The sequence below is a fragment of the Podarcis pityusensis genome, assembly GCF_964106645.2.
Source record: "Podarcis pityusensis genome assembly, chromosome: 10".
Classification (NCBI taxonomy): Eukaryota; Metazoa; Chordata; class Lepidosauria; order Squamata; family Lacertidae; genus Podarcis; species Podarcis pityusensis.
In genome coordinates this window covers 67,035,307-67,054,665 of record NC_138035.1, presented here as the reverse complement: position 1 = coordinate 67,054,665, position 19,359 = coordinate 67,035,307, and the positions used below count along the sequence as shown (strand labels likewise).

Genomic DNA, 19,359 nt, shown 5'->3' with positions numbered 1-19,359 from the left:
CAATCTAATATGCTTATTTCTAAGAAGTGCCGTTGCAGATGATGATCTTTAAATGGTTATAAACTAAGCTTCTAATGGAGACAGAGACATCTAATCCAAATTCAGGATATTCGTTACTAAACATTTCCATCCCCCACCCTGTTTAGTGGCAGCTCTAGTGAATCCTGTCTCGGTGAATGGAGATTGAACTAAATGCTCTTTTGTTCTCATCTATTTTCTGTGATTCCGAGAAGCTGTGACGAGGAAACAATAACCTGTGGGTGGCAGTTAACGGTAGAGTATCCCTGCACTCTGGCTGACAAGGCGCTTTGACTACAGTATAATTTAAAATAATTATTGGCAGCTAAAAGCTGTGAGAGGACAAGGGAGGAGCTGCCGGAAACCACAGCCCTGCCCTGATTATTGCAAAGCTGCATTGCATTAGCATCCCTCTCCATTTCCTCATATCAGAGCAAAATAATGCTAAAGGGTCCATGGAAATCTTTACCATGGAATCTGCCAGCCAACTTGTTCAAATCGTTGCAAAGAGTAATGTTTGCCACTTAAACATAAAAACATCTCTGAAATATCCTGTGATAAAAACAAACACTGCTATTCTTTTTAAAAAAGGGAGAAAATCAGGGGTGGGGGATTTTGCCCTTTGAGATACATATATATTTGATCCCGATTAATAATGATGCTGGGGCAGGCAATCCATTTTTATTTTAAATAGTTGCCTGCTTGCTATTTCTGCGATGAACCTGATGTTCACTTTTCTGCTTGCCCCAAGAAATAATAGGTCAAGATTTTCATTGAATGTGGCATGCGCTGTGATAAGTCAGTTTTTCCATGTGTCTCTATGCTATGCCTAGGCAGTACCAGAGGCATATTATTAGACAGTTAGAAAGAATTGGTTAGACTAGGGTTAAAGTCAAAGAGAAGCAGAGATTCTCAGGGAGTGCTTGTTCTAAGGCTCTGGGTTGCTCTTTTTGTCCCAGCCAGGCAGAGAAACATGACAAGAGGCAGACAGCAAGGAGTAAATCTTTGCAAGAAGAAGAAAGCATACAGCAGGCATGTCCAAAGTCCATTTCAGGGGCCTAATCTGGCCTGCCAGTCAGTTTAATCCGGCCCCTGTGGCAGTTTATTTCCTGGGGTAAAATCCTAAAAAACCCTCAACAACTTCAATCCTAAAAAAAGAAAGCTCAACAACTTTGAGCTCCCTTTGAAAAAAGTTTGGACACCACTGGGTTAGAGAGAGCTCATCTCTGTGAAAGGAGACAATATGATGCTTATTCCAGCCTTGCCAGTCACAATCCTGCTGTCACTGCAACAACTTTCTCTGTGCTTAATAGGCTGGAATTAGATGATATAATAGTAGCCAGGGAGTGCCTGGCACTGCCTGGGAATTTTTAAGAACCAAAACAATTCTAATTGCTAAATGGATACTGTAATTTGTGAGCTTGGGGACGCGGGTGGCACTGTGGGTTAAACCACAGAGCCTAGGACTTGCTGATCAGAAGGTTGGCGGTTTGAATCCCCGCGACGGGGTGAGCTCCCGTTGTTCAGTCCCTGCTCCTGCCAACCTAGCAGTTCGAAAGCACGTCAAAGTGCAAGTAGATAAATAGGTACCACTCCGGAGGGAAGGTAAACGGCGTTTCCATGTGCTGCTATGGTTCGCCAGAAGCGGCTTAGTCATGCTGGCCACATGACCCGGAAGCCGTACGCCGGCTCCCTCGGCCTATAAAGCGAGATGAGCGCCGCAACCCCAGAGTCGGTCATGACTGGTCAGCGGTCCCTTTACCTTTACCTTAATTTGTGAGCTTAGGCCTGCCATGCCAAAAACGGGGCAAGCCACACCCAAGTCACATTTCGGTCCACTGTAATGATTCAAAATGGCACCTGGCTTCCAAACTTCACACACCTTTTGACTTTAGAAGTGACCCAAGTTATAGGTACTTTCCCTTCAAAGACTTGCTGTTTCTTTTCATTGCTCAAACAAAAGTTGTGGCCTTTCCTTGCTACAGAATTTTAGATACCCTGATGAAGAATTTGGTCAACTGTCTTCTCATATGACTCCTAGGAGTTATCTGTTCCTCCCAAGTGAGGATTGGTTCATCCATTATTCTCTTATGGCTACTTCAAATGCTACAGACCCTCCAGGTGTCCCTATTTTACAGGGACAGTCCCGCTGCAGCAATTTCAAAACAAGGGTTTATGTAAGTTTTAAATGGAACCCCAGTAATCTGGTTGCTCCATTTTTGACCAGCTGAAGTTTCTGAGTCGTCTTCAAGGACGCAGAGCACATAACTCCATACCCTCCAACATTCCTTATATGAAAATACGATGTCCTAAAGAAAAGAGGGACATTACGGGATCAAATCATAAACCGGGACAACTTCTGTAAATCTGGGATTGGTCCTGGAAAATAGAGACACTTGGATTATTGCATTGCAATAATCGAATCTGGAAATTACCAGCATGGCCAAGTCATGTCTTGTGAGAAGGGGCCTGTGACTATGACCCCCTCTTCCGCTACCCAATTTGTCCAGCTTAGTGTTTTGACACCTAGCATTGACAGGAACCTGCGACACCTTGGTGATGTTTGAAAGCACCTGCTCCCCAAAATTTAAAACTCTTCCCTCACATATGATTCCACTATTCATTAAAAAGGGTTTAAATGTCTTTTAACAGTGCCCACATAAAAGCCATTGGGCGTGTATATACCACCCACATTTTTTTTTTAAAAAGAAAAGCAATTCTTTGAAGGGAAAGCACATATAACTTCAGTCAGCTTTAAGATCAAAATGTGTGTTTCAGAGAGACAGCTTTAAAAAGCCATCAGAGAGAATCAGTCACAGGAAAGCCATCGCGCCGAATGCAGTCACAAATCCTTTAAACCTATTTGCGGAAAAGAAGAATGCTGACTACAAGAACCAACTTTTGATATCCCATTTTCAGACAGCTGCCGTCATCACAGATATGCACGGATACAACTGGAAAGGTTTCAAGTCTCGACAGGGAAGAGTTTGGCAGGGAATCTAAACCCGAATGCATTCTGACTGCTGTGATGGGCTTCCATTTTTACATATGCCATTTATACGCTATGCTTTGAAGCGCATACTTTCCTGCCCAGGGTCCAGGGGTCTTGTGAGACTTCAGCCACGCTGCCAGGGGAAGCTGGAGGTGGCGGCGGCGGCGGCGGCTAAGGAGGCAGCCTGAGGGAGGAGGAGGAGGAGGGATGCAGAAGGGATGCTTTAGTGGCCGCCATGGCGTCGCAACCGCCTCATGCTGGGCTCGCAGGTAGTGTGGGTGAGAGTCTCTCTCCCTCTCTGGTGGGGAAGGGCCGATGGAACTCCTCGCGCCAGGATGACGGCAGCCCCGACGTGCTGCTTAGCATACCCTCCAACCAGTGCAGCATCTTAATGTAGTGATTTCCCCCTCTGCATCCCTTTCATAACTCTATTTTTAACAATCATTTGTCCATCCATAGTTCAAATTTTTACTACAAGTTTTCTGTCAATCCTACCAATGTATGTAACTCTTTACAATAGCTTTTCAAATAAATTATAAACTTTCCCCTTTCTTTATGAAAGAGGTCCTCTTCCTGGTTTCTAATTCTGCCTGTAAGCTTTGCCATCTCGACGTCGTTCATCAGTTTTGCCCGCCACTCTTCTTTGGTCGGAGTCGTAGACCCTTAGGATCATCTAGTCCAACCTCCTGCAAAACACAGTCAGTCGCAGCCAAAGCAGCATGGCTACATCAGTGCCGGATTTCTGTATAAGCTAAGCCAAAATCCCTTATTTTTGCTGCTGATCCCTTATTTTCAAGGCTGCTGGTCCCTTATTTTCAAATCTGTAAGTACAGGAGGCTCTGGCTCAACATTTGAAGTGACCTGAAGCTGAGGTGACTGCATAAGGAAGTGTACTTCACACTTTGAGAAGCGTAGACCTGAGGGATTGTGCAGGTAAAGAGGAGCATTTGTTACATTCCCGGAGAATGTAGGTTGAAAGCTAAACACAAGAAGGAAAAGAAAGTACTTTCTGGAAGAGTCAACGAAAAGGATCAATGCAAAGCTGAACTGAGAGGAGTTGTCTAAGGGAAAAGCAGGTCGGCAGGAACAGTCCTCCCTTGACCCTAATGGCAATTTCATTTGTTCCAGGGCTTGCCTGGAAACAAAACAAACCAGCAGTCTAAAATGCCATGTACTTGGGGTTAAGTGGTAATCCCTAATTGCTCCTATTTTTCAACAGAACACAGAAAGCCTAAAATCTTTCTCTGGGGCTTTTGAACCGACACAGTCTGTTTTTTCTTTGTCGCTTCATAAAATAGGAGCGTGACCAAAATTCTCTTCTCCTTAGAGGCTAAATAGAATTCATCACTGCTTGGAATATGTCTACAAACATTTATTTATTCATTCATTTTTAAAAACAGCTTTTCTCGGCAGATTTGTTTGGCTCTGCCAGCCAGCTGCATATGTGTTGTATGTGTTATGTGTGCAAGAAGTGAATTTACAGGGAACAAAGCCGAAGGTCTACTTGGCTGTGGTATCACAGATGTCAAGGAGATAAAGAATTTACACAATTTTTAGAAGACATATGAAGGCAGCCCTGTATTGGGTAGTTTTTAACGTTTGACGTTTTATTATGTCTTTATATGTGCGGGGTATTCTTATTTTTATATTTTAATTTCTATGAGCCCACTATGAACACAGGGCAGAGGTAACTGGCCCAAGGAAACACAGCACAGGCATAGTAAGAGCATTCAGCATAAACTTTTAAATGGGGAACTTCTTACGGTCTTTGAATTAGCAGTTTAGGGGATCTAAGACAGAAAAAATCCAGCATCTTACTGATCCCAGTTGCTCCTGCTGTTTACGTCCCATAATTCTGCTTGCAGTTTTGAGCTTGTTCACGCAGGGCGGGATTCAACTAAGTTTTACTCAAGAGTCGACCCATTGAAACTAATGGACCTATCTTGGTAATGTTCATTAATTTCTCGTATATATATATGTGTTTGTGTGTGTGTACAGTGGTACCTCGGGTTACATACGCTTCAAGTTACATACGCTTCAGGTTACAGACTCCGCGAACCCAGAAATAGTACCTCGGGTTAAGAACGTTGCTTCAGGATGAGAACAGAAATTGCGCAGCGGCGGCGCAGCGGCAGCAGGAGGCCCCATTAGCTAAAGTGGTGCTTCAGGTTAAGAACAGTTTCAGGTTAAGAACGAACCTCCGGAACGATTTAAGTACTTAACCCGAGGTACCACTGTATATATATATGTGTGTATATGTATATGTATATGTGTGTGTGTGTGTATATATAATTTTTATTAAGTTTTTTTTAAAAAAAATATACATATAAAACAGCGATTTCAAACATTAAAATACAGAGTTCTTTCGAACCCTTAGACCTCCTTCCTTCCCTCCATGGGTTCCATCTTTAAGATTAAATTTACTGCATCTTTTACCCTTATCTAACTATTGTATAACCATAATTACCATTAAAACAATTCCACATTACAAGTGTCTTTACATCCCTGCCAAAGATTTTAACTGTTTACAGTGGTCTTTTAAGTAAATTGCAAATTTACTCCAGTCTTTGGAAAATACTTGATCTTCCTGGTTTCGGATCCTCCCCGTCATTTTCGCCATTTCCACATACTCCATCAGTTTCATCTGCCATTTTTCTTTTGTTGGTATTTCTCCTTCCTTCCATCTCTGGGCTAGTAGCCTTCTCACTGCCGTTGTTGCATACATAAAAAGTATTTTATCATCTCTTGGAAACTCTTCACCTATAATACCTAGGAAAAAGGCTTCAATGTTCATTAGTTTCACTGAGTTGACTCTGAGTAAAACTTATTCAAATTCACCCACAAATAGCCCTGTACCTTCTCTTTGTGTGCCTTTGCAGGGAGAAAGTAATATAAGAACTGGTTGGCCGTAGTTATAAATAGCATCAATTCCTGCAAATCCTGTGGCTGGAAGAATTGCTGCCATGCCTTATACTTGCCCGTGGATTTAATTCCTTTTATCTGCTACTTCATATATTACATATCCTTGCACGGACAGAAAATATACTTTGTATGAAACAGCACCAGCTCCCAGCTTCCTGGAAGATTTTTGGACAAAAGACCGACGTTTCAATGAATGAATGAATGTAGTTAAGATTTCCTTTCATTTCTCCCAATGAAAATGCTCCTGTCCAGTTTGCAAGAAGATGCCACAAAATGCTGGGGAGGCAGTGACAGACAGACAATGTTCAGAGAAGGATGCAGGTATTGGTAGGGATTAAATTCGCATTTAGAGAGAAACCTACCAAATTCAGACCTTCCAAAACAATATGCAAACTGAAACACAGCCATACCTCAAAATTTACACTTCTCTGAATTTAGAAATGACATTCTATAGCCAAGGAACGTGCCCAAAATGCACATACTAGGATAAAGTATGCAAATTGCTGAAAAATGCATTATATTGGGGGAAATCGCTTTTCAAAAATGACTCCATTAGGGAAAATCTTCTTAGGAGAAATCAGCTGATGGGTTTAAAGAATTTCCATGAGGACTTTAAAAACAATTCACAAACTGATGTGGAAATGGGAACAGAACCTATGGTTGGAAAAATGAGAAACCAACATTGATTGATTCACCCAACCCCTGGATACAGGAGATATCATCCATGTGGCACTAGAGATATGCCCAGAGATAATTGTGAGATTAAAAAAGAAATATATGCAACAAAATAGGAATGGGGAATGCTAGATGAGAAAGTGAAGGCTTGGTGATAAGTGGAACATCTGCTTACACTGTTTCCTAGCACTGGCCAAACTTTATGGCCAAATAACCAGATTGCTTACCCAAACCTTCACTCAGTCATAGGCCAGCAACATAAAAAATGGTCTGTCGAAAGTAATAACATATCACAGTTAAAAGCTGTAAGGGGATACAAGGACAATGCAGTGTTAAGCATTTCATAGATTCCACCAATTAAATATGACAGCTAATCAAAGACAAAATCAGGAAAGCTGCAGATTTAGAGCAAAAGGCACCTAAACACTGAAGGTGGCAGATGTAGAAATATGAACTGTAAAACTGTTAATATTCTGCGATCAGTCCATTCAATTCAGACAATGCCGAAGAATGATACTACATTAATTTAGTAATCAAATAGTATGTAAATGAAAGATCCTCACGACAAGCCACCTTAGTGAAATTCTTTATTATAACATCACACCCACAATAATGCGGGTGTTCCAAAATTATTAAGGGAAAGCACACGTATAATGTAACAAAAGGACACAAGGTTACAATTTTAAAAACCAACAATATTCCTAAAAATGAAGAGGCAGTTGCTTTATTTTATATACTCACAAACAACAGCAGGCTTGATTTGGCATCTTTAACATGAAAGTGATCCCTTCATGTTTCATATATCATGTATTTCTATCATTCTCATAATTGAGACCAGCTACCTAGTCCCAGAGCCACTTTTTTTCTATAAAGGGACATCTCCAATGGCTTGCCTTGCAATTTATATGGCATCCTAAACTATCCAAAAAAGCAGCATCTTAAACCAGTGATTGTGTACGCAGTACAGTCACAGCAATAAATATACAACCTACAAGGGCGTCCCCTTTCACAAATACACCCCTTTGCACACACAGAGCTGCCCTCTCCATTGAAGTAAATGCAGCAGCCAAGACACACAGGACTCTCTATACTGCAGGTTAATGTACAACAAGCCATTAAGAACACAACTATTTCTTTCTCGGCACACAATAGATAAGTTGGATCAGATTCCCTTACTTTTTCCTATCGCATGGTAGCTCCACATAACGTTATAGCCATTCTATAACGTTCTGTAGAACTCGCTCCAAACATTTCCACAGAAAAGAAACCTTATGGTCAGTTTGATCAGCCACTTTGTCCTTTAGTGGTTAGGGATCAGGCATACCCATAGGTAAAATGGGTTCATACTTAGTGCAAACTTAGTTGACCTGGTCATATCACTACTCATGGTCTGCAGGCACAATTCACAGCATCTCTCCAAACCCACTATTTTACTTTTTTTGTTTCCTCCTGTGCCCAGCAGAGAGAAACATATTCGCCTTCCCTTCCAAGACAAAAAAGCAAGAGGCAAGTACACAAAGTCCTGGCCCATAATCCCAGGACTGTTTTCTTATCTTTTCATTTTTTGACACAAGAAGCTTTCAGGACATTGGTCCATCTAGCTCGGTATTGTCTAGAACGGGTTGCAGTGTAAATACAGAAATTTATCGTCTGCTTTACCAAGCCTAAATGCCAGTAGGTGGGAGTTAGTAAAGGTAAAGGGACCCCTGACCATTAGGTCCAGTCGTGGCCAACTCTGGGGCTGCGGCACTCATCTCGCTTTATTGGCCGAGGGAGGCGGTGTACAGCTTCCGGGTCATGTGGCCAGCATGACTAAGCCGCTTCTGGCAAACTAGAGCAGTGCACAGAAACACTGTTTATCTGCCTGCTGAAGTGGTACCTATTTATCTACTTGTACTTTTGACGTGTTTTCGAACTGCTAGGTTGGCAGGAGCAGGGACCGTGCAACAGGAGCTCACCCTGTCGCGGGGATTCGAACCGCCGACCTTCTGATCAGCAAATCCTAGGCTCTGTGGTTTAACCCACAGTGCCACCCGCATCCCTCCCAACGTGGGAGTTAGTTGAATGCAAAACCAAGTTGACTATCTATAGATAAGACTGACCTGCACCTAGCCTTTCCATTCTGCGATCGTCCCAATGATAACTTTTCCACTTCACATACTGGGAACCTATTGCCATGTGATATGTTGGCAAAAGGAAACTATCTAGAGAAAGAAAAGAAGGTTGTGGTTGTCTAGAATTAAGGAAATGTGACAGATGTACATATTCTGGGAAGCAACCTCCTTGGTTCTGCACGCCTCAGCAGAATGTAGGTGACATTTAACACACAAAGTCAAACTAGCAGATGGCTCCAAGCCCTCTGAGGATACATCTTTTTTAAGCCCAACTTACTCCACCGTTAAAAAATAATTAATATTTTAGAGAGAGGCCTTCTGCTCTAGTTGAACAATACGGTGCTCTTCCTTTCCGTAACAGAACTAGATGAATCCTGTCACAGTGAAAGAATGATTATCCTAAGTATAAAGTACAGGAATTTTCTAGAAATTCAACAGGATTTCTACTGCTTTAAACACTGAAGTCTACAAATACTATTAAAAAAAAATATTCACAATGCATTAAGAAAAGCTGATTTTTGAAACACACCGTTAGACTAAGATAAACACAAATTACTGGGGGGGGGGGGAATCACAGAACGTGATGGTCTTCAAATGTTTTAACCTCAATAACTCTAGAAGTGACATAAAATTTCTAAAAAGATTAATAAAACCCTGCTCGACAGATGAATAGGAAAGACAGCTCAACAGTGCCACCTTGTGAATTTAGTTAACCAGTATTTCTTCCTTGCTGTTTAAAGAATTTAGGGTTATATTGGCTTTTTTATGGAATGCATATCTTTAATCTAATCTATTTAAAACCACTGACAATAAACATCTGGAAGAGGGGGCATCTCTAATTAGCAAGCACTTAATTTGTTAAAGGGTTAGGGGAAAGGTATAAAAATTCAGTTATTCCTCTGCAAATAGCCACAAGTCCGGTCCTTAGAAACACTGCTCACTCTTCTCATGCTAAACACTGAATAAAATGATAAATTCTGAATAAATATGTCTCCCTGTTTTGCAAAACAGGGCAAAACAATTAAATTGATCCTGGGGGATTTCTCAACTAGGGGTTATGCAGATAGTCCTAGCTCTGGTTAGATTATTGGTTCTGGTAACACCAAGGTTGCAGGTTTGATCCCCGTGTGGGACAAAGTCTATGATTACTTTTGGGTTGAATTTCCCACACGTTGCGCTGCAGGGTAATTGCATCACACAAAAATGGCAGGCCTTGCTACCAAAAGTGCACAATACCTCTTACATAGTCATTCATGTCCACATTTCGCAGTGCAATACTGTCACAGTGCAGCAGGGGAAGAATTTGCCACAAAGAAGGGACTTTGCAACAGCTGGTGTGACACAACCTTCGGTTAAGAAACTCTGCCCAGGTTTCATGTTTTGAGAGATGAGAGATTTATGCCAATGTGCAGCTTGGTTTAGGACAAAAAACTGTAGCCTGAAATAGATTTCTTAAGACATTATTCTATGCTATAAGTCTTTCCAATTGCATTTTCTGATATAAAACTTATGTAAAGTTATAGAGAAGTTTGCTGCAAAATCATAGTTAGCATAAGGTACTTCAGCCATGCCTTATTATCCACAGCTTCTGTCTGTGTCTTCAACATGTCAGGTAGAAAAAAAACAGGTGCAGTTCTTTCTAGAATGCAGATAATACATAGGGACTCATTCACCTCCTGGATTTCTGCTTTCAAAAAAGCTAGTTAACACAGGGAACTGTTTTAGCTTACTTATTAACCTAACCTAGATTTATAGCCTGCTTTTAAAGTCCAAAGAAAGTGTCCCAAAGGGACTACTCTGAATGGCAACAGCTCTCAAAGGTTATCTTCTGGAACCTCTTCCCAACACTGCTCCAAAAGGATCCTTAATTAGAAGTATAAGAAAGTGAACCTGAGACTTGCATGTAAAATATGCACTTTCCCACTGAGCTATGAGTCTTTCCCAGAGGTGAAAACTCCTCCAAAATGAAGGAAACTGAAGTCAATATGTGAAAGTTACTCTACACGCAACTATTGAAAGAGATTTCCCCAGCACTCGAAGCTGCAGGATCAGTTCGATGTTGCATTTCTGCAGCATGGAGAGATGCTCTGTGCCACCAGTGCCTATTCCTAGTGGTGGCTGGAATGGGAATGAAGAATTATGAATCAAAACTTTGTATTAACCACAAGCGGCAATTATACTGGCACGCTGAAGAACGGTAAATTTAAAAGGTTCGTGATAATAAGGAAGATGCTCATTTTGCAATCTTTTGTAAGTTGTGTGCATCATTTCAGAAGCCCTGCGGATTTCATTTACAATTAATAGAAGCAATGAACAATGCCAGTTATCTTTGTACTATTGCCTTTTGAGTTTCTGAACTGCGTTTCCAAAAGACTCCAATCAAACCCACAAGACTCATCTCAAAAAGCAGATTAGTGTTATTGCTGAAAGCAATAACAAACAGCTCATTATTGCTTTGTTTATTCCTCCAAGAACCTTGATTAGGAAACTTCAGCTGCATCTTATTTTTATTAAACCAGTAAGCTAAGTAATTCTATTTGGCCTGTGTTTCAATTTAAAATGTTCACATCCTGCATGGCGTAAGATGTTTCTGTTAAACCAATAAGGAAAATTCATGTTGTATTCTGAAGCCCTGTACTCTGGACATCAGCCACTAAAGTTAATCAGATTTTTTGAAATATTTTTAGTATTATTTATCATGTAGATATTTAATGGGATTTGCTTGGAAATGGTTTAAAGTTCAAAATCTTTTATTGCTAAATTTCATCCTGTTATTTCACATAAGAACTGCTTGGAGCCCATTTCTAGTGTTTCCCAACCTTGGGCCTCCAGCTGTTTTCGAACTACAATTCCCATCATCCCTGACCACTGGTCTTGCTAGCTGAGGATTATTGGAGTTGTAGTCCAAAAACAGCTGGAGGCCCAAGGTTATCGGAATGGATTGGCAAATGTATATACCCTGCTCTATCTTAGGAGAGAGATGGGGAACCCGTGATTTTATTTTAAAAAGAAACCATAAATTTCCAGCTGCCATAATTACGAAATAGCAGAAAGTAACAAAAGCAAGCATAGAAACAATAAGGAAGATAATTCTACAACGTTTAGGGTACTGGCATACACTGAAAGCGAACAAATGGAGGCAGCCCTTGGAAATTCTTGCCTGTTCATCCTCAATGGATACAAAATTCTCAAAACATTGCAGAATCAATGCAATGGGTGCAAAAGTTGGGCAAGGCATTGAAACAAGGAAGGTTGAACCACTCAAGTCTTAAGGGTGTTTATGCTAAAAAAAAAAACAACTCTACTGGGTTCACTGGAACTTTCTGATAAGTTATTAGACTTAAAACCTTGTAGCATAACCCTATGCATGTTCAGAAGGAAGACCCACTGTGTTCAGTGGGGCTTACTTAGGAAAGTGTGCATAGGAACGCAACCTTAAAATACTCAGCTATACTTTAAACTTCATTGCTTTCATCAGAACTTCAGTCTGGCATCCGGCATGTTAAGTGACATGCAGATTAGGTTAATTGCATGATGTGTAAATCAACTGTGGTCCTCAAGCCCACAGTATATTTCAGTCCTCTTTATTCTTGCCATTTTATTCCTGAGGCCCCATTTTCAGGTTCATTTGGGTTGCAGTAAAGGTCATCGTCATCCACTAACTTTCACGCGTAAATTTCTCCATGGTGAACAGTTCCTGCAAATGAGCTTCAACGTATTGATATGTGAGACTCAACCCATTTTGGAGAAGACATGCTGTCCAAGTAGTAAAATCTGAATTCTTGTTAGCACAAATACAGGAACAAGGCATCCCCACCAAGCAAAAACTATGTTTAGGAGCCGCATTGCAGTAAACGAACCATATCGAAAATTAGCCTATTGGACTTAAGCTACGCCACTGTTTTCCATTTTTTCATTGCATACAGCTAGGAACACACATAGATCTACTGAAAGCATCCCAGATTTATAGCCCCTGCAACATAGGAAGCATGATGTAAACAAATTTATTCACGTTAGTTTTCTGTGGTTTAATTTCCCTGATCTTATATTTATTCATTCCCAGGATTTTAACTGTATAAAAATGGCTTTTCAATATCTGCAAAAACAGTGCATCAGATTTCACATTCACTGCCAGTTACAAACATCCAGAATGTTTCTTTTTTCCTTGGTAGAGTTTCAAAGCCTGCAGACCCTTATTTGCTGCAGGAAAAGTCCTAGAATTGAGTCATCCCATACGTCCAAAATTACCACATAAACCTTTGGATTTCCTCGCTGTTCGGCCACTGAAAAGGTTTGTTCAAAAAGATATGGAAAGTCACCACGTTCACCAAAATATAAAAAGCCAATTCCAGGAAAAGTTTAGAAAGCGATGGCACAGGAATATTCAGCCTATATATGATATATGGCAAAATGAAGTAACGGAACTCTAATAGCTTCTGGGGAACTGTGACAACAAACAAACATAAAAAATATACCAAATTCCAGAAAACAGATTTTGATTTCAGTGCATCCGTGAAACTCCAGCCAGCAAATATATAGACTGGAACTAATATGTACTTCACCAGTTCGTGTCTTTGGAAGATCTTTCTCCATATGTAAAATGTGTAATGCCTGTTGTCTGCAAGCAAGTATTTGTGAGCAAATGTAAACTTCCAGATGAGGAATAGAGAGACGGTGGTGAGGATGCTGTATAGCAAAAAATGCTTCTGGACGGAACGGAGAAAATTGACCATTTTGCCAGGGGTTACTAGGTGAGGAAAGGAAAAAACAAGAGTAAAAGAAAGGAAGTAGAAAAGCTGGGGGAAATGCAGACAGGCTTCATGGCTGCTCCTGTCGCCAACAACAATGCCGCCATTGAGGACCACAAAAGTGAAGAAAACCAGCACCATCATGATGTACGGCCATGTCAAGAGAAAGAGAGTGGTTAGGTTTTTAAGTGACATGAGGTAGGCCTGGAGAAACCTGAAGAGCTTGATGAGTTCTGAAAAGGATCCCTTCGCAGGCGAGTTCTTCTGCTCTTTGCTTTTCGACAGCTCTGCCTTCCAGGCCTCGCTTAGTTTTTGTGCAACGACACTTCCTCCGCAGAACACAGTCCATACAATGTTGGTCTGACGAAACATGAAGCCGCAGAACCCAAGCAGGGCCGACGTTTTATGATTGCCGTAAAGGCACATTAAATAAGCAAAGAGAGTGAAAAAGGTTGAGCCTGTGTCGGTATAATAAAGGAACGTAAAAAAATAAAGAGTTGGAAATGCTGCGAGCGTCAAGGTTGACAGAATTCTCTGGAATCCAGAGGCAGCCTAGAAAGGGCGACGAAAAATAATAATTAGGACTGTTGCTTCCGTTATGAATTAATAACAAAATGGACAACCACTGGAAACTTCGTTTGCGCAAGCACCACTGAATTGGACAGGCATCTCAAATCATTTGTAGCAAACCATTTTGTTTTAAGGTAACTTCCGGGATTTCAACTGCTAAAAACAGAACTGCGAACTGATTAAATAAGTTAAATCATCTTTAATCAAGTGCATTTCACTTGATTAATGTACTGATTGAAATCATGCATTGATAAAAACAATACAGTGGTACCTCGGGTTACATATGCTTCAGGTTACAGATTCCGCTAACCCAGAAAGAGTGCTTCAGGTTAAGAACTTTGCTTCAGGATAAGAACAGAAATTGTGCTCTGGCGGCGCAGCGGCAGCAGGAGGCCCCATTAGCTAAAGTGGTCTTCAGGTTAAGAACAGTTTCAGGTTAAGAACGGACCTCCGGAACGAATTAAGTACTTAACCCGAGGTACCACTGTATAAGAATCAGTTAAATGGAATTCAGTTAAGATGGAACTTCGTCTTCTGTTTACACAAAAATTCTAAAACATGACTTCGGCAGACTGCGTCCTTAGCAAAAAAAAAAAAAGTGACACAAATGACATGCAAAGTGGTCTTCAGGTTAAGAACAGTTTCAGGTTAAGAACGGACCTCCGGAACAAAGTAAGTACTTAACCTGAGGTACCACTGTACTTCTGAAGCAAGAAGCATGCTTTTTTGTTTTTAAGTGACGCACCACTTCTTCTACTTCTTCTTTAAATTTATATACTGTCCTATACCCAGAGGTCTCACATATGTCACAGTAAGCATTCTCTTAAAAAAAAGGATTTCCCTTTCTCTCACAGGCACAAAGAATCCCTGTTCTAAGAGGGTGTTTGTAATTTGCAGTTTATATAAGTATTGTATTTTAAAAATAATGGCCTAAATCTAACAGAGAATTGGGTGTGCTTAATCCCACTGACTTCAATGAGTTTAAAATTTAGAACCACATTTTTTCTTTTAAAAAATACGTTGCCTGATTAATGGAAGGGGATAACTTTTTCGCTTATTATTATTTTTTAACTGGTTAATCCTAACCAATTAATCTACCAAGCAGTGCAACCCTAGTAAAACCACATTTCTGACCAAATGACCCATCAAGAGTAAGACTGGATTCCCATAAACACTTACCTGGGACTACATGGCTCTTACTTCTGAGTAGACTTGTATAGGATTGCACCCAAAATGGATATTGCTAAGATCCTGAACATAACATAGTGTAAACCCTCCCAAAATCCTTAAAAAGTCCTTATGACTGCATTACAAGCCTATGAAAGACCAATGTGACTTGTAGTCACAGGTGTAATATTAAGCACATGCATAAGTCTTTGCTTGCCACGTGCGCAAAAAGCTTCTAAAAGTACTTGCTTTTAGAAAAACAGGAAGGCAACATAATCTAAGATGCTGGGAAGATCCAAATGTTATTGCAGAAACAGAATAAAATGCAGCTACATCATAATGGAAGAGTTCAGAGTTTTGCCAAGCCTCTGACACATTAATGGTGCTACTGTGTATAGGAATGACACTCTTTTAAGTGTGATACATTTGCACTGTACCTTTTTATGGTGCATCCTGCAAAAAAGCAAATATAGTAAATAGAAGTTCCCAATGCTGAACAGAAGATTGATGAATCTGAGCATTCCTGTAGAGCAGACTATGCTTCCAGACCACCCAAAGAGCCACGCTGCAGGTTTCACAATTCCAACTGACACCAAATATAAACCAGGAAGTGTAGTAATCATGGGGTCCCACTGCAAAAAGAGAGAACAGAAAGACAATAAAATTAAACAGCTCAGAAATGTATTTTCATAATTAGTAAAACAGAATGCAAAATTAATGAATTCAATTAAACTCCTGCTTCCTCTTTCTGTTATTCCCATGTATATTATTATTATTATTATTATTATTATTATTATTATTTTGAGAAACAGAGATTTGCACATCTCCCTGTGCAGAAATTAGTGTTCCAGGTATATGGGAAATTTAATCATCTTGGGAGAGAGATGAAAATCCCTGATTCACATTACATTGGCAGTTTCGAAAATGAAATGCATGTCATATGTGTCACTTTTTTTTTTGCTAAGGACGCAGTCTGCCGAAGTCATGTTTTAGAATTTTTGTTTAAACAGAAGACGAAGTTCCATCTTAACTGAATTCCATTTAGCTGATTCTTATACAGTGGTACCTCAGGTTAAGTACTTAATTCGTTCCGGAGGTCCGTTCTTAACCTGAAACTGTTCTTAACCTGAAGCACCACTTTAGCTAATGGGGCCTCCCGCTGCCGCCACGCCGCCAGAGCACGATTTCTGTTCTCATCCTGAAGCAAAGTTCTTAATCCGAGGTACTATTTCTGGATTAGCGGAGTCTGTAACCTGAAGCGTATGTAACCTGAAGAATATGTAACCCAAGGTACCACTGTATGCTATACAATTTGATATGTCAATATTCAACTATATGAGTTGGCTAACCCTTAATGCCAAACAGTGCTGGGTACAAACTGGGAAATTACAAATTAAGCCTTGTTTCCAAATCATGATCTAGTGTTATGGGTGAACTGGCCCTTGCATCCTCTTAGCTGTCTCATATAGGCAACTGGGTTTCATCTCTGAAACGTCTCTGATAGCTCATTCTGAACCGCTAGCCAAGAATCTAGTGTGTTTTTTCCTGACATAAAAATTTGTCCCTTTCTGACTATCCCAACCGCTAAGTCCATGTAAAGCCGATCTCTGCACCACTGCATGCTTACTGCCAAACAGTTGCAACAGGCTAGAAAAGTTATATGTGCTAATCCCTGCATAAAAGCTATTTGGGCAGCAATGGGGAACTGCCAGCCAGCTGGCCTAACTAGGCTGGCACAGGTCCGAATTTGACACTTGAGGCCAGTTCCCACAAGCTGCCACTCTGCCCCACAGCCGGCATCATATATATGATGTCACATGTGATGCAGATATGGCTGCAGCTAGGAACTGGCTGCATAAGGTGAGGTCCTCATTGTTCCTTTGCAAGCAGGGTTCCCTCTCAGCGCTGATCAACTGATCACAACTGATCATAACAGGTAGGAATGGGCCAATATATATGTGGACTGTCCCTGGATAACGTGAATTTTCTTCTTTAAGTTCCCAAAGTTCTTAACCTAGCTCAAGGTTTCATCAGAACTAGCCAGATGCTTAACGGATAATCAATCGCAGTCAGCCAATCTTTTTTGAAAAATATGACTTTAGAGCTGTCTTGCCCCCATATGGCAACTAGACATTCTGTTTTGGTGAGAAGAACTTGTGCAGTCTAACGATTATTCTATTTATTACCCATTGCTACTTAGATTAGGAAAATGGCAACTTGCGTGGGAATAGTCACTGGATGTGAAGCAAGATCTGAGTGATGTTTCATATTCCATTTAATGAAAGTATATACCATTTTTAAGCGCATATACCTTTTTATAAGTAAGCTGCCACTGAAATTATGCTATTATTTCTGAAGGAAGGCTTGTAAGTGGACCCTATGTATAAATTAACTGCATCTTAGAAATAACTGTAGGCAGGAATTTTGCCTCATACAACAATCCTGTATCACTTACTTTGGAGTAAGCCCAATTGAACTCAGTGGGATTTACTTCTGAGTACCCATGTATAGAATTGTGTTGTTAATGCGCTCTGCTTCGATGTTCATGTATGATGGGCACAGATTGCTGCTGCAGACTTGCTGGGGATAGTTGAGGGGGAGAGTAAAGTGGACAGGGAAGGATTTAGAAAGATTAGGACTGTAATCCCTTGGGCTGCACAAATAAAGGGGGGAAATGGAGCGTCTGAGGAACTGCAATTGCAGCACCGATGCAGCTCCAGAATCTGTTTCCCATGCCAGGGCTCAGACGGGAAACATGTAAATTGATTTTTATAAAGGGAGGAGTCTCTGAACGTGAGCAGATTGCATTGTACAATTCCTCACTAATTAGGGTTGGAATTGGGGGTGGACTATCAAAGGGTACAGTTTGGGGGCACTTTGAGCCCCAGCGCTTATCTTAAAAATCAGAATTCTGGGAGGACAACTGGGCACCATCAAGACCTTGCGGTGCCGTTGGGAAAGTGAAACACATGAAGAGCTTCGCAGACTGAAAGCAGCCCTTTTACACACATGATTTAGATCTTATCGCTGTATAACAGAAATTGTCCTTTGCTACTTGTCTTGTACAGTACAGGATTGCCCCATACGTCAATGTAAAATTCTACTTCCTGTATCGGTAACAGTTTTGTCCTGCATTTCGGGTCTTCCCCTCTCTTTGCCAAGTTAGAGATCCTCTCCCAAGGCACATGTTTGAAAAGCTGTGCATTTAAGCACGGACAGATCTACAAATTCATGTGTATGTGTGTGCATGCGACAAATTCCAGACGGGCCACCCTAAAAGGCAGCAATAGATGGCAATGGATTGCTTTGAAGTCATTTGGGGGAGGAAAAGCATCACCATCATCATCACCAGTGCTTTTTTCTGGGGAGACGCATACCCCTAAACATTTTGTGAATCTAAGTTTGGCCTCATTGAGGGACAATATTTCAATATGAGTATGAAAATGAGAGTATCCCTAAACATTTTTTAAGGGGAAAAAGCACTGATAATCACCCAACTGCCCCACCCCACCCCGCCCTGTATTTTGCCAGAACAAAAGTGGCAACCCTAGTTCTAAACCCTGATGGCCAAATTCGGATTTGCAGGGCTTGAGTAATAGTAGTAGTAATAATAATAATAATAATAATAATTTATTTATATAATAATAATAATATATTATTTATACCCTGCCCATCTGGCTGAGTTTCCCCAGCCACTCTGGGCGGCTTCCAACAAAACACAAAAATACAATAGTCTATTAAACATTAAAAGCAACCCTGTATCGGGAAATTTTTAATATCTAATACTTGACAATTTTTTAATGTGCTGTAAGCAGCCCAGAGTGGCTGAGGAAACCTAGCCAGATGGGCGGGGTATAAATAATGAAATTATTATTATTATTATTAAGCATAGGCTTCCCTGCACCCCTGACAGATGCCCTGCAAATCATAAATGGAAAGGTACGTGCGTGAGGTTTAAAACCTACAAGATCCGACAAACTACCCCTCTGCTTTGACTCAAGGCGGGCGTCTTAAGAGCAGGTGAAAGTGGGGGGGGGCTCGTCGGACTCCATCTCCCATCAACCCCCGCCATCAAGAGCCACGCAGAGGGATGATGGGAGTTGTAGTCCAGCTGCGGCCCGGCGCGCCCCCCCGGACCTAGCCACCCCTGAAC

The 19,359-nt window shown here is 40.9% G+C and overlaps 1 protein-coding gene and 1 long non-coding RNA gene across 4 annotated transcripts in view; one reads left to right on the top strand and one right to left on the bottom strand.

Annotated features, from left to right (window-relative positions):
- The window catches only part of LOC308486718, a 48,242-nt gene extending 43,859 nt beyond the window's left edge, over positions 1-4,383 (top strand). The window contains exon 4 of the long non-coding RNA XR_013991198.1: positions 2,938-4,383. This is a non-coding gene — a long non-coding RNA (uncharacterized lncRNA). The remainder of the gene's footprint in view (positions 1-2,937) is intronic.
- Positions 4,384-7,177: 2,794 nt separating this feature from the next.
- ALG10 (ALG10 alpha-1,2-glucosyltransferase) overlaps positions 7,178-19,359 on the bottom strand; it is a gene marked incomplete at its 5' end in the record, with an annotated part of 12,445 nt that continues 263 nt past the window's right edge. Inside the window, 3 exons of one of the 3 annotated variants that reach the window (XM_081023743.1) lie at positions 7,178-14,021; positions 15,644-15,838; positions 19,172-19,260. In XM_081023743.1, coding sequence (XP_080879869.1) covers positions 12,966-14,021; positions 15,644-15,829 — 1,242 coding nt within the window. In that variant the 3' untranslated portion in view covers positions 7,178-12,965. Of the gene's footprint in view, positions 14,022-15,643; positions 15,839-16,114; positions 16,208-19,171; positions 19,261-19,359 lie in introns of those variants that run through there. The other 2 variants (XM_081023742.1, XM_081023741.1) reach the window with 2 other exon arrangements.